Source organism: Lampris incognitus, chromosome 9 (assembly GCF_029633865.1).
Source record: "Lampris incognitus isolate fLamInc1 chromosome 9, fLamInc1.hap2, whole genome shotgun sequence".
Classification (NCBI taxonomy): domain Eukaryota; kingdom Metazoa; phylum Chordata; class Actinopteri; order Lampriformes; family Lampridae; genus Lampris; species Lampris incognitus.
In genome coordinates this window covers 20,665,987-20,687,990 of record NC_079219.1, presented here as the reverse complement: position 1 = coordinate 20,687,990, position 22,004 = coordinate 20,665,987, and the positions used below count along the sequence as shown (strand labels likewise).

Sequence of the window (22,004 nt, the reverse complement as noted above, 5' to 3'; positions counted from 1 at the left end):
GTGTTGTGTATTTGAGCAGATCATATCACGGTGTACATGTAATGAGTACTATGCGCTCATTAACGTGCTTACGGCAGCTTAAAGGACAGTGTGAACAGCATCGGTACAATGTTAATTTTTACAACATATCCTGATCGGACCTGAGCGGCAACAATAACCCTCTGCTTCACATTGAGACATCTGTGACCAATAACACTGTCTCTCTCTTACCTCTTGGCTCTCTGTATGCTCCCCCTCTCTATCATATATTCCACGCAACCTAAAACCTCAAGCGTCTCCTCTACCATGAAATTCTAACATTTTCCCATTCAAAATGAAATTCTGTCGTGTGTGTGTGTGTGTGTGTGTGTGTGTGTTGTGTATGTAAATGGGGGAGTGATATGTAAGAAGAACAGGGCCAGGGGAGGAGAAGAGGAGGGGAGGATTTTTTTTTTCACAGACTCCGACATTTGAAACATCGTCTCCCCTCAAAGCTGATTAGGCGCAGCGGCTTTTGTCGCAAGATGCGCTTTCAGGATCCTGCTTCTTGTTGGCCAAGTGGAAAATGTGCCGAACGAAGTAACTCTGGTAATAAGATCGGGGGGGTGGGTTGTTTTTTTTTCCTGCTGAGTTTGATGTTTGAGCCATGCAGTGTGGCCTCGGGGATGTCAGTAAACACACACGGGTTTTCAGTTTTCTAGGGTCATCAGAATGAGGTACAGAGGTGGGGAGGGGTGTGTGTGTGTGTGTGTGTGTTTGTGTGTGTGTGCAATGTGTGTAGTAAACTAGCCAGTATCATAACTAGCACCAACCAAAGCACTAAAAGCAGGTTTAGACTAAGCATCTATTGCAGGCGGCGCCTCGTTTCCCACCACACACTTTCAGTTGATGTCAGTTGCTGTGGAAGCGTTGAGAGGCACCTCTGTGAATGAGCGCTGCAACATGGCCACCCACATGTTTGGATTTGTAAGAACCGCCACTGTTTTCGAACATGTTTGATATCAAGCGACCGCTTGCTGCACGTCTTGCCAATGAGAGTTGGAGGGAACACGAAAGCGGAAATGACGGCAGCAGCAGAAGTGGTGCAGCTTCAACTTCAGTTTTTTTTTTAAAGTGCACGTCACCCAAAGAGTCTTTACATATTTTACAAGGCAGTAAAAAAAACAACAACAAAAAAAGAAAAAACAAAGCACAGTGTGAATGCCAACAAGCTTTGTTCTGCAACAAACAAAGCTGTTATTTTGCAGTTGTTCAACTTTGAAAAAAGTGGCTTATCATTGGACCCTGGATTTAGATGCAAGGCTGGTGGATTTGTGGAGGGAGAACAAATGGCTGATTGTCACTTCTAGGGCAGAATAGTCTGCATTATTAAAGAAAATCCTTCTTTTTTTTTTTAACATCCACAAGTCCCAGAGTGTGCAGTGTGAATTTGCAAAATGGCATAGTGTCAACTGGGCGGTAGCCTGTATGCAACATGACCCAGTTGCCTAGTAAGTAAACAATGGCACCTGCACAGCAATAGTTGCCTACTCTGTACATGCCTTGGCATGTATAATTTCCTACATTGTATTGTACCAATGCCCCTATTGAGAGCGAGATAACATTTAGTACACCTTTACTAACTGATCGATGTTAGCTTGTAACTCAACCCTGGACCATTTTGGTGGGTTTGCTGAATTATACGGTCAATGCTGGTTCTTTGGCAAACCGAATTCAAACAGACTCATTATTAATGCTGTGGTCTGCAGCTGTGTTTATCCTGCTATGCTTACATCACAGAGTACCAATACCAGACCGCCATGTTTTTAACCTGTACATGTCAGCAAACTCAATAAAATGGTCAAGGCTCTTATTTACTCTTCAACTTAAAAAGCATATACACCTTTTCTTGTCATAATGTGAAAAAACAAGTAACTACCTAAGTCCTTAGTGTAGTAACAAACTAGTATACTAAATAATACAGCATACAATATACATACCTCCCAGTGGTCAACAGTAAACCAGGCAGTTTGAAAAAGCCAAATTTTTGACTCTCAAACCATATAAAAGTAGTTACCTGACAGTTTGCTGTTCAGCATCTACACGGTTTGGAGATTCTTGTCTATAGAAGGGTTCATATTTTGTCAAACGTATGTAGCTTGCTTCATTTTACAAAGGAACGTCATTTGTTTTAATTTATGTACCCATCAATCATTTTACTTCATTTCTTTTAATTTATGTGCCCATCAGTCATTTTACTATGTAGTTTACAATTCTACTACGTTGCATCATAACTGCATATCTCGCTTGGATCAGAAGTCAAAGCTGTGATTGGACCATCCACACATTGGATTGGCCCCCCTTTTGGAAACCGCTCTCAATGAGAGAGAGGCCAGAGACAGTCCCTTGATGAAGATCAATTTGATCGACTCGTGAGGCTGGTCTGGTTTCCAGTGCTAGAAATCTTCTTGTGGTATGTTGCAGATTACAATAATGTGTTCTTTCTTTGACTGCTCACAAAACTGTGTGAAAACATCCTTTCGAAGTGTGTGCTTATTTCCCCCACTGTATTATAGATGAGTTCACCCTGTTAGAGCCTTGACCTTCAGCAGAAGTGGAAAAGTGGACCTGCAGTTAACGCCGTGGGGCAACTTTACCCCCGGAACCACAAGGAGCAGAGTTTTGACCTTAATCTGAATTTCAGGCCTCCTGCTAGGCTGCGAATTTAATCAGCCCTATCCCTTGCATATGTGTGTGTGGTTGTGTGTGCGTGTGCGTGCGTGTGTGTAAGGGGCAACACCATATGGCCAGACCGATCATTAGGGAGGAAGCCAGAGGCAAAAACCACTGGAGCTATTCCCTATACACACAGAAACACACACACACACTCTTTCTCTCTCTTTCTCAACCTCTCGGCGTGTGTCACAACCGATCGTGCTCAGAGGCTGTGACAGACCAGTGCACTTAAGCCTCCCTACACACACACACACACTCCTGGGAGGAGCATGGCATGTCGTAATGAAGGTCCTGCATGTCTCCACAGATGGTGTTTGTCTCTTAAAGTCTCCTTGGTGCCCAAAAACAAGAGACCAAGCCCGACCTAGACTGCCCTGGCTACAGGCAGTACACCTACTCTGTGTGTGTGTGTGTGTGTGTGTGTGTGTGTGTGTGTGTGTGTGTGTGTGTGTGTGTGTGTGTGTGTGTGTGTGCGTGCGTGCGTGCGCGTGTGTGTCTTTCTGTTGTTTTATGTTTACCGGTATATGTCACTACAGTCTTGAGACGTATTCGCACAGGACTAGTATTAGCTGGGGACCTCTAGTAATTTGTAATAATTGCTGAGGTCATCTGTGATCTTAATCCCAAATCGGCCATGTCCGTCATATGTAAAGTAAAAATTCCAGCGCAAATGACCTACCATATTTTGGCAAACACAGGTCATCTGATATTATTAGTGCCCTGCAAGTTGGCATCTCAGTAATTTGAGGTCGTATTTTTTTAAAATTTTCTTTTTTTAGCAAGGTTTTTTTTGTTTTCGTCGTGCCTTCTTTCTGCCTCTTTCCCAGTCGAGAATTATGGAGGCTGCGGTGGAAATTGTGAATGAAAGTTTTGACAGCGTTTTGGGTGCAAATTCAAGAGGCTTATCTTGCTATACAGCATGCATTTGGTAATGTGGTTCACCCCACACAGCAGTTATACCGAGTGTCTCTTTGCACGCTCAATGCCTGTTTCTCTTCTTAGCAGCCATTGTTCTTGTCATTCAAGACCATAGACATGGTTGCAGGTGAAAGTAGTGTACAGAATGCAGATGTTACACCGAACCTTGACATCTTCAGTCCCATCCAGAGGGATAATGTCAGTAAATTCGAGTAAAATACAGGTAATTTCTAAATCCCATGAGGTCCTCAGATAATGCTAGTCCTGTGTGAATAGGACTTGAGAGATAAAAATTTGTTGAATTTATAGTACACTATTAAATATGTCAAAGACATTATTATTTCCTATTTTATTTAATCCAGCTAAGTAAATAAGAACTTGATAAATTCAGCTGTGTGTATAATGAAGTTACTTTGTGTTTTGTTAGAATTAGGTGTATTAAGGCTTACAATGACAAACACAGTATGCTAATGTGAAGTACCACAAAGTACCGGTCAGGGAGTAACTAGCTAGTATTACAAATTCAGTTATTTATTGTAAGCTTGTAAGTAGTAAGCTTGGACATACTTGGAAATGAATAGTGAGGAAGTCAACGTAAAGAACAAACATGACATCCCAAGGCAGAGAAAACGTCACTGTAGAAAGAACTTAAGTAGAGTCACAGATTTTCGACTTTGTCTCTTATCTGTCTGCAACAGGGACGGCATATCAAAAACACTTGCAGTTGTTCACAATCATTTCTGTAGCTCTGTGTTGGCAGTGAAACAGAGTTTTTGTTTTTTTAGTTTTTCCATCTGTGATGGTGATCTATCCCGACGTCAGATGGCGGACAGAATAACTAGATCCTAGTTAAACGCATCGTTACACTCTTGGCTAAACCATACTTCCAACAGTGGAAATGGTGTCCCCATGACAAGCAGGGCTCGAGAGTGCAACTCGAGGGTGCACCCGATGCTGCTCGGGTGAGCACTGAAATCTCTTTCGCAAGCGCAGCATCTCTCTGTGTTCTCCTGACGGTATCGGGGTCTAAGCCAATAAGAGACAGAGCTCGGGCGGGTCCTTGCCTCTGATTGGCTGTGGTCCTTTTCACTGCTCTAAGTAGTGTCAGTTCAAAAAATGCGAGCGACCTGAGCAGGCTGAGCGCCAGAGAACTTGAACGGGAAAATAATAGCCTATAGGTCTACGCGACAAAACGAGTGAAAATGAAGAGAGGTAGAGCCATTGAAAGTTTTTTCATTAAAAAAACGAAACCGACTCCTTCAACCAGCCCTACTGTCACTCCATCCATCTCATCTACCAAGAGTAGGCCTACATCCAGCCAAGACACGGAGCCTTCGGCCTCGGTGACGGTCCCTGGGAGAATGCCAAGCCCCGGTCCTTCCGTGATAACATCAGACTCGGAACCAGAGGAGACAACCGAGTCTGAGATAGAGCCCGGCCCCGAGAGTCAAATCAAAAAGCCCAAAATATATTCTTTCAGGCGTGACTGGTTAAAACAATTTCCCTGGCTGAGGTACGACAAAGAACGGAACGCAATGCACTGCGTTTACTGTCGGGAGTGTGGTCAGAGTATGGCCGGTAATAGTGCATTCGTCGGAGAGTCGACGACGTTTCGGATCGAGACATTAAAAAAGCATAACTTGTCCAAAAAGCATACTACATGCCGTGACAAGTGTGTAAATACAGTGGCCCCTATCCCAGCTGCATTTCAGCGTCAGGCTGTATTGATCAGGTCCTCAGAGGAATCAGAAATGATCATAAAATTCAATGAAATGTTTAAATCTAACATGTTCAATTTCAGTTCATTGAAGCACTTTAAGCACAAACACTTTTATTTGGAAATGTTTAAATGTTTTATTTAAGCTCAGTGTAGCACTTTAAACACTTTATTTTTCTTTATATATTCTTCATATATATATATATATACACTACCGTTCAAAAGTTTGGGATCACCCAAACAATTTTGTGTTTTCCATGAAAAGTCACACTTATTCACCACCATATGTTGTGAAATGAATAGAAAATAGAGTCAAGACATTGACAAGGTTAGAAATAATGATTTGTATTTGAAATAAGATTTTTTTTACATCAAACTTTGCTTTCGTCAAAGAATCCTCCATTTGCAGCAATTACAGCATTGCAGACCTTTGGCATTCTAGCTGTTAATTTGTTGAGGTAATCTGGAGAAATTGCACCCCACGCTTCCAGAAGCAGCTCCCACAAGTTGGATTGGTTGGATGGGCACTTCTTTGAGCAGATTGAGTTTCTGGAGCATCACATTTGTGGGGTCAATTAAACGCTCAAAATGGCCAGAAAAAGAGAACTTTCATCTGAAACTCGACAGTCTATTCTTGTTCTTAGAAATGAAGGCTATTCCATGCGAGAAATTGCTAAGAAATTGAAGATTTCCTACACCGGTGTGTACTACTCCCTTCAGAGGACAGCACAAACAGGCTCTAACCAGAGTAGAAAAAGAAGTGGGAGGCCGCGTTGCACAACTGAGCAAGAAGATAAGTACATTAGAGTCTCTAGTTTGAGAAACAGACGCCTCACAGGTCCCCAACTGGCATCTTCATTAAATAGTACCTGTTAGAGCCTGTTTGTGCTGTCCTTTGAAGGGAGTAGTACACACCGGTGTAGGAAATCTTCAATTTCTTAGCAATTTCTCGCATGGAATAGCCTTCATTTCTAAGAACAAGAATAGACTGTCGAGTTTCAGATGAAAGTTCTCTTTTTCTGGCCATTTTGAGCGTTTAATTGACCCCACAAATGTGATGCTCCAGAAACTCAATCTGCTCAAAGAAGTGCCCATCCAACCAATCCAACTTGTGGGAGCTGCTTCTGGAAGCGTGGGGTGCAATTTCTCCAGATTACCTCAACAAATTAACAGCTAGAATGCCAAAGGTCTGCAATGCTGTAATTGCTGCAAATGGAGGATTCTTTGACGAAAGCAAAGTTTGATGTAAAAAAAATCTTATTTCAAATACAAATCATTATTTCTAACCTTGTCAATGTCTTGACTCTATTTTCTATTCATTTCACAACATATGGTGGTGAATAAGTGTGACTTTTCATGGAAAACACAAAATTGTTTGGGTGATCCCAAACTTTTGAACGGTAGTGTATATATTCTTTATATATTGTGTTTAAAATAAAGACAAGCTTTTTCTACACCTTATTGTTTTAAAAAATCATTCACATTATATGACAAGAGCGATAAAAAGGAGACCTTTTGGTGTTAAAGGCGACGCAATGAAAAATGTGGGTGCACCTAAATTTTGTGCTGGTGCACCTAAAAAAAAAAAGTTAGGCGCACCAGTGCAACCAATGCAAAAAGTTAGTGTAGAGCCCTGACAAGGACACCTGACATCAATTGTGATGCTTCCAGCATTTGGTGACTTGGATCAGCCGGTCAGAAGGTGTGTCAGAGCCACCTCTCACCTGCTCCCTAAGCACCTCGGAGGTGAAGAACTTCATCAACACTCCCATGGAGGTGCTCAACTGGCCTAGCCACACACGAAGCATTGAGAGGGTTGTTAAAATGGTGACTGAGGCATCTGCTGAGTATTTCTCACAGGAAAAGAGGGATGGAGGGATCAGGGCTCGAGACCAGTAGGAGGCTGATGTCCAAGAATGACTCAAAGCAGGACTTGTGTAACTGGTTTGATTTGGCTTTGTCTATATAAATGATTTCCCTTGTATCTTTTAATATCTTGTAAAGGGGTTCGAAAGGGTAAAGTTGCCAATTTTACCCTTTCGAATACAAAATGATGTAGGTCAGAGTTAGTCTATCCAAAAAATAAACTCATATTTGAATTCCTCATAAAAAAAACATATAATTTAGACACCTCACACGTTCAGGATTTCCTTCAGATTCATGTTGGCATCTGAGTATGACCCGCTCTACCACAACATTGTCACAGAAGATTTTATGGATGATGATGTACAAGCTTGCATGCAGTGCATTATGGTACACGTAGGTGCTGTGAGAGAGGATCTGTGAGCGGGAGAACACCGATTTCTCCGTCAGTACAGTACGCATAGAGGACTTTATCGCTTCAATCGACTACATTGCTCGTCAGTACTCACTGCACATGCACAAAGCCATCAGTGCAGTTTTCCTTTAAGTAGAAAGAATATCTATCTAAGAACATCTACAGTATGTATGGAAGAATATCAAATTGTCTATGTAAATAACTGAGTTAGCAAGTAAGTAAGGCATAAGGGAATGATAGATATCTGTACGGAGTATAAAAGAGCAAGATCTAACTTTTTCATAACTAAATCAAGTCTGTGTATAGTGGGTCTCTGATATACACTATTGAATATTGAACTAATCGTTGTTTCTTCAGTCAGTGCTTCTTAATGTCTACAGCTCTTTTCCAGCAGTGGTACTTTGTGCAGCACTAGGCCCAGGTGGCAATGTGTCAGCAGTATCAGCGTGTGTTCGGATAGTCTCTCCATTACACAATCAATCACTCTTATCCATAATCCTCCCTCCAATCACTGTTAACACACCTGAAATCCTGCTGTCAATTGTTTTGATACAGAAGCTCAGATGATATTGCCAGTGTTCTTTGTAATATTCTTGGTTTCCAAGAGGTTTTTGTCCTAGATGCCTCTCCCTCCCACTGTTCGGGGGGGGGGGGATGAGAGCAGCAACATCAGAGAAACAAGACTAACAAGAGATGGATGAAAAGAAGAGGAGAGGAGAGTAGGAGAGAACATGACAGGACAGGAGAGGTAGTAGAAGAGAGGGAAAGGGAAGTGAGAATTTTTCTGGCCTCCAACACCCCACCTCTATGTGCCTGTGTGTGTGCGCGCACACACACATGCCCATGTATCAAGTGTTAAACTTGTGTTGTGTGTGTTTGGGTTTTTTGTCTGCATCTATTTCTGCTATCTACACTGTGTGTGTGAGGAGAAAGGGAGCAGAGAGGTGGACTGTGTGGCGTTCAGGGCTTCTAATGAGCCCCGCTGTGAGAGAGACATGTTTTCCTACCAAATATTTGATGGCTCCTGTCCACACTGGGTCACACACGGCATATTAGTGAAGGGATATTCTGTGTGAGTTGGTGTGCAAACTGGAGTTTCTCCTACTTTTTTCAAACCCTGACCGCTAAGATGAAGATGGGCAGCTGGGTGATCTTCTCTGTAACCATGAGTGTGCTTGGCAAGGTACACGTACGTACGTTTGTGTGTGTGTGTGTGTGTGTGTGTGTGTGTGTGTGTGTGTGTGTGTATCAGGAATCAGGAACAGTTCGTTGTCATTTCAATCATGTACTTGCATACACAAAAGAAACAATATTTCGTTTCTCCCAGCCCACAGCAGTGCAACACAAAAGATAAAAACACACATCCAAAATTTCCCAAAACGAAACCACCAAAAACATACAAAAACAGAGAGAACATAGCGGAAAAAACACAAACAGTTAACACAGTCCATTCAGTGCAACACAGTCCAAAAATTCCACTGTCCAGAGGACGAACGCCAGCCAGGATGACTGTCGGAACTGCCGGTCTGCATGGGCTAGCAGTTAGCTTAGCCTGCCCTGCTTCCATGTCCTGTCAGACCGCCCTCGGTGTTTCCTCTTCAGGCGCAGCTCTAGGCACGGCCATGGTCCTTGGGCCCACTGGACGCAGCAGACCAGGCTCCCTCAGCCGATCCAATGCTAGCTCTCCCAGCCAGATATACCTTCGACACACCTCCCTGCACTCCACATGATGACACAAACGCAGACGCAGGCAAAAACACTGCACAGTCGATGCTAGGCAAGGCTGTCACCAGACCGCCTTGGTGTATGCTCTCATCACAGCTCTGGGCAGGGCAGTGGTCCCTAGGCCCAAAGGACACAGCAGACCCAGCTCTCTCAGCCGATTCAACACCCGCTCTCCCAGCCATTAAACAAAACAAATCGACAATCAAAATAAAAACTTGGACACAAACTTGGACACCGATGTAGACAAAGACACTACATAGTCAGTACTTGGTGAGGCTGCTGCAAACATGAGTTCGCACTGCCATCTTCCCGCACCATATATATTTATATATATAGTGCTTCCGGAAAGTATTCACAACCCATCACTTTCCCCACATTTTGTTATGTTACAGCCTTATTCCAAAATGGATTAAATTCCTTTTTTTTCTCATCAGTCTACACACAATACCCCATAATGACAAAGTGAAAAAGGTTTTGTAGAAATTTTTGCAAATTTATTAAAAATAAAAAACTGAAATATTGCATGTACATAAGTATTCACACCCTTTGCTATGACACTCAGAATTGAGCTCAGGTTCATCCTGTTTCCACTGAACATCCTCGAGATGTTTCTACATCTTGATTGGAGTCCACCTGTAGTAAATTCAATTGATTGGAAATGATTTGGAAAGGCACACGCCTGTCTATATAAGGTCCCACTGTTGACAGTGCATGTCAGAGCAGAAACCAAGCCATGAAGTCAAAGGAATTGTCTGTGGACCTCTGAGACAGGATTGTATCGAGGCACAGATCTGGGGAAGGGTACAAAAAAATGTCTACAGCTTTTAAGGTCCCGAAGAGCACAGTGGTCTCCATCATTCGTAAATGGAAGAAGTTTGGATCCACCAGGACTCTTCCTAGAGGTGGCCGCCCAGCCAAACTGAGCAATCGGGGGAGAAGGGCCTTGGTCAGGGAGGTGACCAAGAACCCGATGGTCACTCTGACAGAGCTCCAGCATTCCTCTGTGGAGATGGGAGAACCTTCCAGAAGGACAACCATCTCTGCAGCACTCCACCAATCAGGCCTTTATGGTAGAGTGGCCAGACGGAAGCCTCTGCTCAGTAAAAAGCACATGACAGCCCGCTTGGAGTTTGCCAGAAAGCATCTAAAGGACTCTCAGACCATGAGAAACAAGATTCTCTGGTCTGATGAAACCAAGGTTGAACTCTTTGGCCTGAATGCCAAATGTCACGTCTGGAGGAAACCAGGCACCTCTCGTCAACTTGCTAATACCATCCCTACAGTGAAGCATGGTGGTGGCAGCATCATGCTGTGGGGATGTTTTTCAGCGGCAGGAACTGGGGGACTAGTCAGGATTGAGGGAAAGATGAATGGAGCAAAGTACAGAGAGATTCTTGATGAAAACCTGCTCCAGAGCGCTCAGGACCTCAGACTGGGGCGAAGGTTTACCTTTCAACGACCCTGAGCACACAGCCAAGACAACGAAGGAGTGGCTTCGGGACAAGTCTGTGAATATCATTGAGTGGCCCAGCCAGAGCCCAGACTTGAACCCCATTGAACATCTCTGGAAAGACCTGAAAATAGCTGTGCAGCAACGCTCCCCATCTAATCTTACAGAGCGCGAGAGGATGTGCAGAGAAGAATGGGAGAAATACCCCAAATATAGGTGTGCCAAGCTTGTAGCTTCATACCCAAGAAGACTTGAGGCTGTAATCGCTGCCAAGGGTGCATCAACCAAGTACTGAGTAAAGGGTGTGAATACTTATGTACATGCAATATTTCAGTTTTTTATTTTTAATAAATTTGCAAACATTTCTACAAAACCTTTTTTGCTTTGTCATTATGGGGTATTGTATGTAGATTTATGAGAAAAAAAAAGGAATTTAATCCATTTTGGAATAAGGCTGTAACATAACAAAATGTGGGGAGAGTGAAGGGGTGTGAATACTTTCCGGATGCACTGTATATATATATATATATATATATATATATATATATTAAGCGACTGAGTGTTAGAAAAGTGCTATACAAGTTTAATTTATTATATGTTTGTATGTATGTATGTATGTATGTATGTATGTATGTGTGTGTGTGTGTGTGTGTGTATATATATATATATATATATATATATATATATATATATATATATATATATATGCAACAGGCTTGTACTGTCTCATAAAGAATTTACTTGACTCACTGGATTATTTTGCTCCTTATCTGTTGAGCACATTCTCTACTGTTGCGTGTTTCTTTTAACAAAGTTATATATGTATATATACTGCTCAAAAAAATAAAGGGAACACCTAAAAACACAATATAGACCTCGATGAATGAAATATTTCAGCTGAAAATCTTTATTTATTAGACAGAGGAATGTGTTTAGAGCAAAATAACCTAAGAATGGTCAATGGAAATCAAAATCATTAGCCCATTAAGGTCTGGATTCAGAATCATACTCAAAATCAAAGTGGAAAATGAGAACATAGGCTGATCCAACTTCTGTGGAAATTCTTCAAGACGATTCAAAATGAGGCTCAGTAGTGTGTGTGGCCTCCACGTGCCTGTATGCACTCCCTACAACGTCTGGGCATGCTCCTGATGAGACAACGGATGGTCTCCTGAGGGATCTCCTCCCAAACCTGGATCAGGGCATCGGTCAACTCCTGGACAGTCTGTGGTGCGACATCGCGTTGGCGGATGGTACGAGACATGATGTCCCAGAGGTGCTCGATTGGATTCAGGTCTGGGGAACGTGCAGGCTAGTCCATAGCATCAATGCCCTCGACATACAGGAACTGCTGACACACTCTGGCCACATGAGGACGCGCATTGTCATGCATGAGCAGGAACCCAGGGCCCACTGCACCAGCATATGGTCTGACAATGGGTCTGAGGATCTCATCCCGGTACCTAATGGCAGTCATGGTACCTCTGGCTAGCACGTAGAGGTCTGTGCGGCCCTCCAAGGATATGCCTCCCCAGACCATCACTGACCCACCGCCAAACCGGTCATGCTGGAGGATGTTGCAGGCAGCAGAACGTTCTCCACAGCGTCTCCAGACTCTCTCACGTCTGTCACATGTGTTCAGTGTGAACCTGCTCTCATCTGTGAAGAGCGCAGGGCGCCAATGGCGAATCTGCCAACCAAGATGTTCTCTGGCAAAGGTCAATCGGGCTGCACGGTGTTGGGCTGTGAGCACAGGCCCCAATTGTGGACGTCGGGCCCTCATACCATCCTCATGCATTCTGTTTCTCACTGTTTGAGCAGAAACCTGCACATTAGTGGCCTGTTGAAGGTCGTTTTGTAGGGTTCCGGCAGTGCTCCTCCTGTTCCTCCTTGCACAAAGGACCAGATAGCGGTCCTGCTGCGGGGTTGTTGTCCTCCTGCGGCCCCCTCCACGTCTCCTGGTGTACTGGCCTGTCTCCTGGTACCTCCTCCATGCTCTGGACACTGTGCTGGGAGACACATCAAATCTTCTTGCCACAGCACGCATTGATGTGCCATCCTGGATGAGCTGCACTACCTGAGCAACTTCTGTAGGTTGCAGATACCGCCTCATGCCACCTTTAGTGGTGAGGGCACTAGCAACATGAAAAACTAACCAAAGATCGGCCAGAAAAGATGAGGACAGGCAAATGGTCTGTGGCCACCACCTGCAAAGCCATTCCTTTTATAGGGGTTGTCTTGCAAATTGTCTAATTTCCACCTGGTGGAAATTAGACAATTTACCAAGAGGTGAAATTGATTCACAAATCAGTGTTGCTTCCTAACTGGACAGGTTGATATCTCAAAAGTGTGATTGACTTGGAGCTACATTGCATTGCTTATGTGTACCCTTTATTTTTTTGAGCAGTGTATATAAAATTTGTATTTGTGCACATGCATATATGTGAATGTGTATGTTTGTGTGCACGGTTTCGCTTGTTTACGTGCACAGGTTTGTGTGAGTCCTGTCCTGGCCAAGTGACTGAATCACTTTGTCAAGTCAAACCGTTTGTCAGTGGATAGGTAGTCAACCAGTCTCTGATTGACAAAATAAAAACACATTTATAGGCTGAATCATTTCACACAATGTTCAATCGCCCGCAATGCTTTCTTTTAAAGCACATTTATTACATTATTAAATGATCTCTTCAATTTTTCAAACAAATTTTAAGTTAGTGAAAATATCCAGTGGCTTAGTGGTTACCAGTGTGGCCTTGCAGCGAGACTCACCTGGGTTTGATCTCAACCCCTGTGTGTGGGAAATGCATACCCATGTGCATTTTCTCCAGGTTCTCCAATTTCCCCCCAAAGTCCAAATACATACACATTAGATGAATTGGAGACTGTGAATGCCCTTAGGAATGAATGTCTCCCTGCCTTCTGCCCAATCCCAGCTGAGATAGACTCCAGCACCCCTGCAACTCTGGTTTGGATTAAGCCATTATAGAGAATAAATGAATTCAGGGACTACATGAACACACGCTGAGACTGCTGTAAAATCTAGAAATTTGTGATGCACTCTCACTTTCATTGACTGTATTGTTTTGGTCTTTGTGTCCTTCGTGTGATCCTGTTTGCTTTAGAAGTAAATTTGACTCAACTTCACTGCCCTCTGCTTTCATGCCCAGGTGCCAACGCCAAACTGCGTTACCAGATCACAGCGGGCAACACGATGGGGACTTTTGATGTGGAGCCAGAGGTGGGCACTATTTTTGTGGCACAGCCCCTGGACTATGAGATGGAGCAGCGCTACGAGCTTCGGCTGGTCGCCTCTGATGGGAAGTGGGAGAACGAGACGCTGGTGGTGGTCCAGGTGGTAAACCGGAATGACGAGGCACCTGTCTTTGGCCAGACTGAGTACCATGCCGTGGTCACAGAAGAGCTCACCCAGTTGCCCGTCTTCGTCTTAGAGGTCAGGGGTTAAATAAAAGTTATGGAAATGCAAACACAAATCAGTTGTGTTTCTATTAGTTGGGTTTAAGAAATTAAAAATGTCCCTATACATGCAAAAACTTCGAAAAGAAATGCATGTCTGATTAGTTTACCTTCCCTGTACCCAGAGAACAAAAGCCAATAAGAACTAAGAAAGATAAACAGCACAAGTGTTAACATTGTCAAGCTTGCAGTTAAAAGTAAAGTCAAAAATGGATCTCTGCAATCCGACCATTTTTCCACACCGTAGCGCTAATTAATAGTTATATGTTAATGACACTACAGTGGCAACCAGCTGATTTCACTGATAAGTTTCCCGGTCTGGCAGAAGCTGTGCCATCGGGTGAAATCGGCTGCTCCTTGATGGCTCATGTTTGCACACTGTTGAGTCTGTAACAGTGGTACTCAAACCACGTGTATGCAGGTTTGTCACTAATAAGCATACCTTCAACCAGAAAAGGTAGGGCTAATTGGTGAAATCAGCTGGTTTAGTGCTGAGTAAGAAAGAAAACTAGTATTCACACTGACCTTCATGGCAGGTAATTAAGTACCGCTTGCCTTTGTGTTAAATCAGGCATAGGTAACCATGAGCCATAGAGTGCCATGAGTATGCAGGTTATCCATCCAGCCCAACACTCCACCTGGTGATTTCATTTATTCATCTGTCTGCTTTGGTTTAAGGTATGTTAATCAGTGAAGTGACCGGTTGTTGTGACTGGTCGGGATGGAGAATCTGTACACACATGGCACTACATTGCACATGTTTGCCTATGCCTGTATTAAAGCATAGTATTGCTTGGTATGGAAATATTTGACATGTAAAGTCGTCAGTGGAGGATCCTAAAGTAGTGTCCAGGGACCCCCAGGGGACCTTGGCAGGATTTTTCTGAAAGAAAGAATAGTTTAAATTCTAACATTTAATTGTAGTGAGAGAATGTACCAAACCTTCAGTTGAATGTTAGGATATGAACTCCGTATAGACGTAACTGATTCAATTAGCAAAAAGAAGCACCTTTTTTGGGCCGGGGGCTTAACAGCACCGTAAAGGAGTTTTGCAAAACTGACTTTGTTTATAATGATTAACATGTGGAAAAAGGTCAAGTTTCACACAGACTAATGTAATACTATTTGTCACAGTAGAGTCATTGAGGGAAATTAGCCTGGAGCCTCACCACAGAGGGAACGTAGTGTCAAGATGCTAACACATCACATATGTGTGACGCCATTTTACACAATACAGGCCTGATACGCACCCTTGTGTTTTCGAATGATGATACCCAATACATATATATATCTTGAGGGCCTTTGTTTTTTTAAAAGTTGTTTCAGGAAGTCAGGGGTGACCTCCTTTTTCTTCCTAGAGTTCTCGACGACCTTTCGTCACACCTTTTCCTCAATAAATCAAATTAATACACGCTAAATCAGATTTAAAAAGGGAGGTGTGTTGAGAAGACACAGAGGTAATCCCACTCAGAGAAAAGTGTGTCAGCGAGCCCTCGGCCCAGGGGCTCCCCGCCATCGCTCGGCTGAATTGATTTGACGCGCGCCTGCTTCCTCTCAGAACGCCCTCAATAGTTTTTCCAAGTGCATGGCAACCCGTCCCTCCCAAAGAGTGCACCGCTTTCAACCGCCTGTGTTAATACAATTCCACAGATAGCAAATGGAGAACAAAATCCAATTTGAAAAATTTTTTATTTTTTTTAAACTTCACCTGCGCGGCGTCTTCCTCAGCGGTGGGAGCAGGCATTCGTCTTCAGAACCGTCTCCCCGCATCACGTTGTCAGGAAAATAAAGCGAGAGGAGTTGCGGGGAGGGGAGCGGAGGAGGAGGAAGGAGGAAACTTCAAAGGCTTCAGTAAACAAACCCTCTGGTGAAGGGAGAGGAGAAGAATAGGAAAAAAAAGTGTATTTTTCCACCTTTTGTCGGCAACTGTTAACTTTTAATTGCGTTGTTTGTTGAGGTGACAGATGTGAGGGTGCGTGTCAGCACCAGTGCCAATGCGCCCAGATAGCATGAAGGCAGGCTCATTAATCCAAATGGGACAAATGCAGAAGGGAAATGTTTTTCCTGTCGTTGCGGGGTCCCTGCCATCTGTCCCCTTCCTCATGACCTATGTCTGGGGGCTTAGTGATTTTCATTAAAAAGCAATTTAAATGTATTGATAAGAGTTTACAAAACAGGTCTTGAAAACCTCCTAAGAATATCGAGTTGTATTGCGCCATCAGTTCCTTACCAGAGGCTCACCAGCCAGTGACAGGATGTCTTGTACACCCTTATGTGATAAAACTGATAAAAGTATTAAAAAGTCATTGTTTGTGCTGATATCACTATACATACCAGTTCTTTTTGTGGATTTCTGGGTAGTTTTTATTCTAACCATTTAAGAAAGCAATTGCGCCATCAGGTTCATTATTCAATATTAGAATTAACCCTATATAAACTCGCTATATAACTTTCTATTCAAGACACGCTTACTGTATTAATCGCTTTCCTAGTAAAGGTGTTATCATTTCTGTTGCCTTTGTGTGATCAGTCTTTCTTATAAATGGGCATTTGTAAAGTCCAACTGAAATTGAAACACTAATATTTTCAAACATCACTGATTACTAACTCGTCATGCAGTTTTTACTGTCTTTTTAGCCAAGAAAAAACAGTATAAAAGGTATTCTTTTTTTCTTTTTAAAAACGCTCCCTCCAGTTCAGCTTCTCTCAGCTGACCTTTTTTTCTGATGCTCATGATGTCACCAGTTGAACTGATTTACATACAGCCTCTCAAAGCAAATCATCAAATGATGAAACCCCCGGCCACCTTTACCACCAACCCTTGCTTGTACTTGTCACTCAAAGATCAGTTCATGAATATAAATGAGGGTCAGACCACGCCCTCTTAGTGCTTGAGGCAGATGAGAACAATTATGGATTAAGGGATTAAAAAACACAATATTTGTCATTTACAAATAAAAAGATGTTGCTTAATGTTTTATTTTGCCGTCTTTAAGTTTTTTTAGACATGAAAAGTGGAATCTGATTCCTGATTTCAGTCCGACTTCAAGACGATAGATAAATGAAAGTATAAATGTTTCATCTCCGCAGGTGTCAGCCACAGACCCAGACCAAGAGGCTGACCAAACCGCACTCCGTTACTCCCTCCATGGTCAAGGCGCTGGGAGTGAGTTCAGCATTGACGAACGCTCAGGGAGAATCTATGCCCAGCGGTGTCTGGATCGTGAAGAGCGCCCGGCCTGGAGGTTCCTGGTCCTTGCCACAGACGAAGGCGGGGCGGGACTCACCGGATTCGCCGACGTGCTGTTGGAGGTCCGTGATGTCAATGACAATGCTCCGTTCTTCCCGTGCCCAACACCTGATGCGGCTGGCTGCTTCATTGGCCACGTACCTGAGAACTCCCCTGCCGACACCCCGGTCATGGAGATGCGGGCCACCGACCTGGATGACCCCAAAGAGAGCAGGAATGCTGTGCTGACCTATCGCATCATCCAGAACATCCGCAATGAGATCAACCTCAACCTGTTTACCATCAACTCAGCCACGGGGACCATTTATACAGTCCTACGTTCTCTTGACCGCGAGCTGGAGGACCGGTATTTGGTGGTGGTGGAGGCCCGAGATGGAGGAGGGTTGACGGGGACTGGGACAGCCACCATCGTGGTCTCAGACATCAACGACCATCCGCCTGTCTTCACACAGAGGGTCTACACTGCGCAGGTGGGTCAGCTTGTCCAAAAACACCCTTTCCACATCACTTCTACTGACGCCCCCCATCCTCCCCAGTCATATTCTTTGTGTTACAGTTCAGTTTCTTACCCCCTCTACCTACAGATCACTTCAGTGATGAGTAAAGACGTGAGGGAATTTCATTTTTTTTCTTCCAGTTGTGAGTCAAGGGTTGGCCCACCAGCCTAATGAAGCAATTACCCCCACCCAAGAGAAAGTCATTAATAGAGTAATTAATGGTGGGGTCCATTTCATTAAGAGCTGAGCCATGGTCAGAATGTCTCTTAACAGAATTCCCCCCACCTTTTTTTTCCTCCCCAATTATATCCGGCCAATTACCCTACTCTTCCGAGCTGCCCGGTCGCTGCTCCCACCCCCTGTGCCGATCCAGGGAGGGCTGCAGACTACCGCATGTCTCCTCCGATATGCGTGGAGTCGGCAGCCACTTCTTTTCACGTGACAGTGAGGGGTTTCGCCAGGGAGACGTAACACGTGGGAGGATCATGCTATTCCCCCCAGTTCCCCCTCCCCCCCAAACAGGCGCCCCGACCGACCAGAGGGGGCGCTAGTGCAGCGACCAGGACACATACCCACATCCGGCTTCCCACCCGCAGACATGGCCAATTGTGTCTGTAGGATGCCCAAACAAGCCAGAGGTAACACGGGGATTCGAAGCAGCGATCCCCGTGTTGGTAGACAATGGAATAGACCGCCATGCTACCCGGATGCCCTTTAACAGAATTTTTTTAAAGTTTTATTTTATTTCAGAAATTAGTGGGGGGGGGGGTTAGTCACATGGTCTAAATGTGGTTTCACAGAATATCATTGACCCTGTTCTCAATTAAGTTTTAACAGTGTTATATTTTAAAATGCTGTTTTAAGGCCTCCCCTGCCTAGACAGGTTTCTGTGGAAAAACCCAGTGTTGTGTCAGAAACAAGCATCATACCATCATAACATGCATGCTATATGCATGTGTGGTTCCAGTCCAAGTAATGCAGGAGCAATTGTTCTGAGCCTTTTTCTTTATGTATTACTGTATGTGATCCTTTTGGTAAAGCTGGATTTACAAAGGAGGGTTACAGAAGAATGAGGGATTTCTAGTCTTGCTCAAGGACACCTCAGCTGGGTAGATTTTTTTTTCCAACATTGGAGCAGTAATCGTAATAGTAATTGTTCTTCTTACTGTGTAAAGGGAAACTACTGCACAATGGCGGCCTAAAGTGAGACCATATCTAATGCTTTTTATTGGCTTACATTCACTTCTTATTCAACTTTTCAAAGAAGCAAATTTAAAATTATCCCTCTGAATGGCAATCAAAAATAGACCTTTTTTGTTACAGTTTCATCATAACTGTATTTGTCTTTAGGTGGCGGAGGAACTGGAGGTGAACAGCGAAGTTCTGGTAGTTTCTGCCACGGATGGAGACCAGGGAGAGAATGCCGTGGTTACCTTCAGCATCGTCGGGGGTGACGAGGACAGGAAGTTCTTTGTGGAGACTGACAAGGTGAACCGACGCGGTGTCATACGACTCAAGAAAAAGATCGATTTCGAGAAACCCCATGAGAGGGCTTTTAATTTGACATTGAAGGCTGAGGATGCCGATTTCTTCACCCTGGCCTACTGTCTGGTGCAGGTGGAAGACTCCAATGACCACGCCCCTGTCTTTTTCCCACAATTTTACGAGGCTCCCGCCATGTCTGAGGACGTTCCAGTGGGGACTATTGTTGCTCAGGTTTCAGCTACTGATCTGGACTCGGGACAAAATGGACGTTTTTCATTCAGTATTTCCAAAGAGTCTGACCCATACAGTCAGTTCCTGGTCGACCAGTCTGGTTGGGTGGTGGTGGCTGATTCTCTGGACAGGGAGAAAATCTCACAGCACAGGATCATGGTCCTTGCCACAGATAATGGCAGCCCGCCCCTCACCGGCACTGCTATTGTCATGGTCACTGTGCTCGATGTCAACGACAACGGACCGGAGTTTGAGGTACCATACCGACCCGTGGTCTGGGAGAACATGCCGGCACCCCAAACGGTGCGCATGAATGAATCCTCCCTCCTGCTCCACGCTGCTGACCGTGACACTTCTCCCAACGGCGGGCCATTTTCTATCCGCCTCCTCATGCTCACATCAGACGCCACCAACTTCAACCTGACAGACCTGCGTAATGGCAGCGCGGCCGTTACTGCTCTCCGCACCTTTGACCGTGAGCGGCAGAAGGAGTACCGCCTCCCCATTCTCATGATTGACAGTGGCTCCCCTCCAATGAGCTCCACCAGCACGCTGACGGTTGTCATTGGTGACCGCAATGATCACCCCCATTCACCTGGTCACACCAACTTTATCGTCTACAGTTACGAAGGTATGCTTCTTTTTTTTTAAGAGATTATTTTTGTGGCATTTTCTGCCTTTAATGGATAATAGTAGTACAGAGAGAGAGGGGGGATGACATGCAGCAAAGGGCCTGGGCTGGATTCGAACCCAGGCCGCTGCGGTAAGGACAGCCTTATTTGGTACGCGCTCTACAAGGTGAGCCAACAGGGTGCCCCAAGGTATGCTTTTTTTTAAAATATATGTATAAAATTGAGCGGGTAACTTTAACAATTCACATATCTTCTGCTTCATGATCAGCTCTTCTACTGTTCACAAAGCAGCTTCTTTTTAGCAATGAAGGGGTTAGTGCCTTGCTCAGTGGCACTTTAGTTGTAATTGCCAAGGCAAGGAAAAACTTTATTCATTCTTGACCTATCTAGAGTCCCTCTGATGCCCAGGCCAGCAGCCTTTCAGTCACAAACCCCATTCTCTAACCTTTAGGCTGATGGCGCCCATGCTGTCATTTCCCAGAATGCTCTCAGCTTGTGTTGTTAAGACAGTGCTTGTCACAGTTGACTGCCTCCAGCCTCACACAGCTAGATTCCACATCACTTATTTAGAGTTTCATACCATCTGTCAGCTTGCATTAATTTGCTGAAAAAAAAAATTGGTTTTCAGTTATGTATTTTTAGTGGATCCCCTTTGGATTTCCAGATGAAAGTGCACTAACCCGCTAATACAAATTCATCACACACCTAAACAACATGCCGTGAAGGGAACAATTAATGCCAGCTTAACTCCCTGGTTTGAGTGGCACATAAATAGGAGCCATATTTAAAAAATTCAGATTTTATGGCTAACGGGATTACAGAGTGCTTCCTGTCACTTTATTTAGACAGCGGTGAGCGTTTTGCTGGAGCTGCGGATGTGAACCCCACCGCCCCTCGCCGATCTGTCAAACTGTGTCACTGTGTGCCAATGAGGCATCGCTCACCACCTTTTCCTCCTTAAAGATGCCGTCCTCACCCCTTGCGCTGCTCCCTCTGCTACCTTGCCACCCTGGCTTTCTTGAGATTTAGATGGGATGACAAGAAAGGCCTTAGGAATTCAGAGCTGACCCTAATTTTTCTTTTTCTTTCTTTCTTTCTTTCTTTCTTTCTTTCTTTCTTTCTTTCTTTCTTTCTTTCTTTCTTTCTTTCTTTCTTTCTTTCTTTCTTTCTGTCACAGGTGTTCTACCGTTCACAGTGCTCGGACACATCCAGTCGCCCGACCTTGATGACTGGAGTGAGAAGGTTTACCACTTCGAAGGCACGCCCTCCAGGTATTTTGATCCCCTCAGCAGGGCTCTTGTTGAAGATGAAAGTGAGAGACACAGAGAGAGAGAGAGAGAGAGAGAGAGAGAGAGAGAGAGAGAGAGAGAGAGAGAGTTGGTTTTAGCAAGAGAGGTCAGGGAGTAAGGGGGAAAAAATGAGCAGAAAGGTCAAGATGAAGACGGAACACCAGTTCGACAACTTTAACCTTTAAAAATAAATAGTGTGTATTTCCAAGTAGGAAAAATGTAGGAGGTACATTTTCTAATCACATTCCCAGGTGTATTATGTGGTAAAGATGAGATGAAAACATCTAGACAACTTACTCTATGAGATAATCTTCATGAAAACCTCCTTTTCTAAAGCTGAAGAATAAATAGTGTTGATACAGGT

General features: G+C 44.1%; 1 protein-coding gene across 1 annotated transcript in view; it reads left to right on the top strand.

The window, feature by feature from the left end:
- The window catches only part of si:dkey-22o22.2 (neural-cadherin), a 178,092-nt gene that overhangs the window by 126,326 nt on the left and 29,762 nt on the right, over window positions 1-22,004 (top strand). The window contains exons 17-20 of the mRNA XM_056286943.1: window positions 13,950-14,233; window positions 17,347-17,976; window positions 19,354-20,350; window positions 21,529-21,622. Of these exons, the coding sequence (XP_056142918.1) occupies window positions 13,950-14,233; window positions 17,347-17,976; window positions 19,354-20,350; window positions 21,529-21,622 (2,005 nt within the window). The remainder of the gene's footprint in view (window positions 1-13,949; window positions 14,234-17,346; window positions 17,977-19,353; window positions 20,351-21,528; window positions 21,623-22,004) is intronic.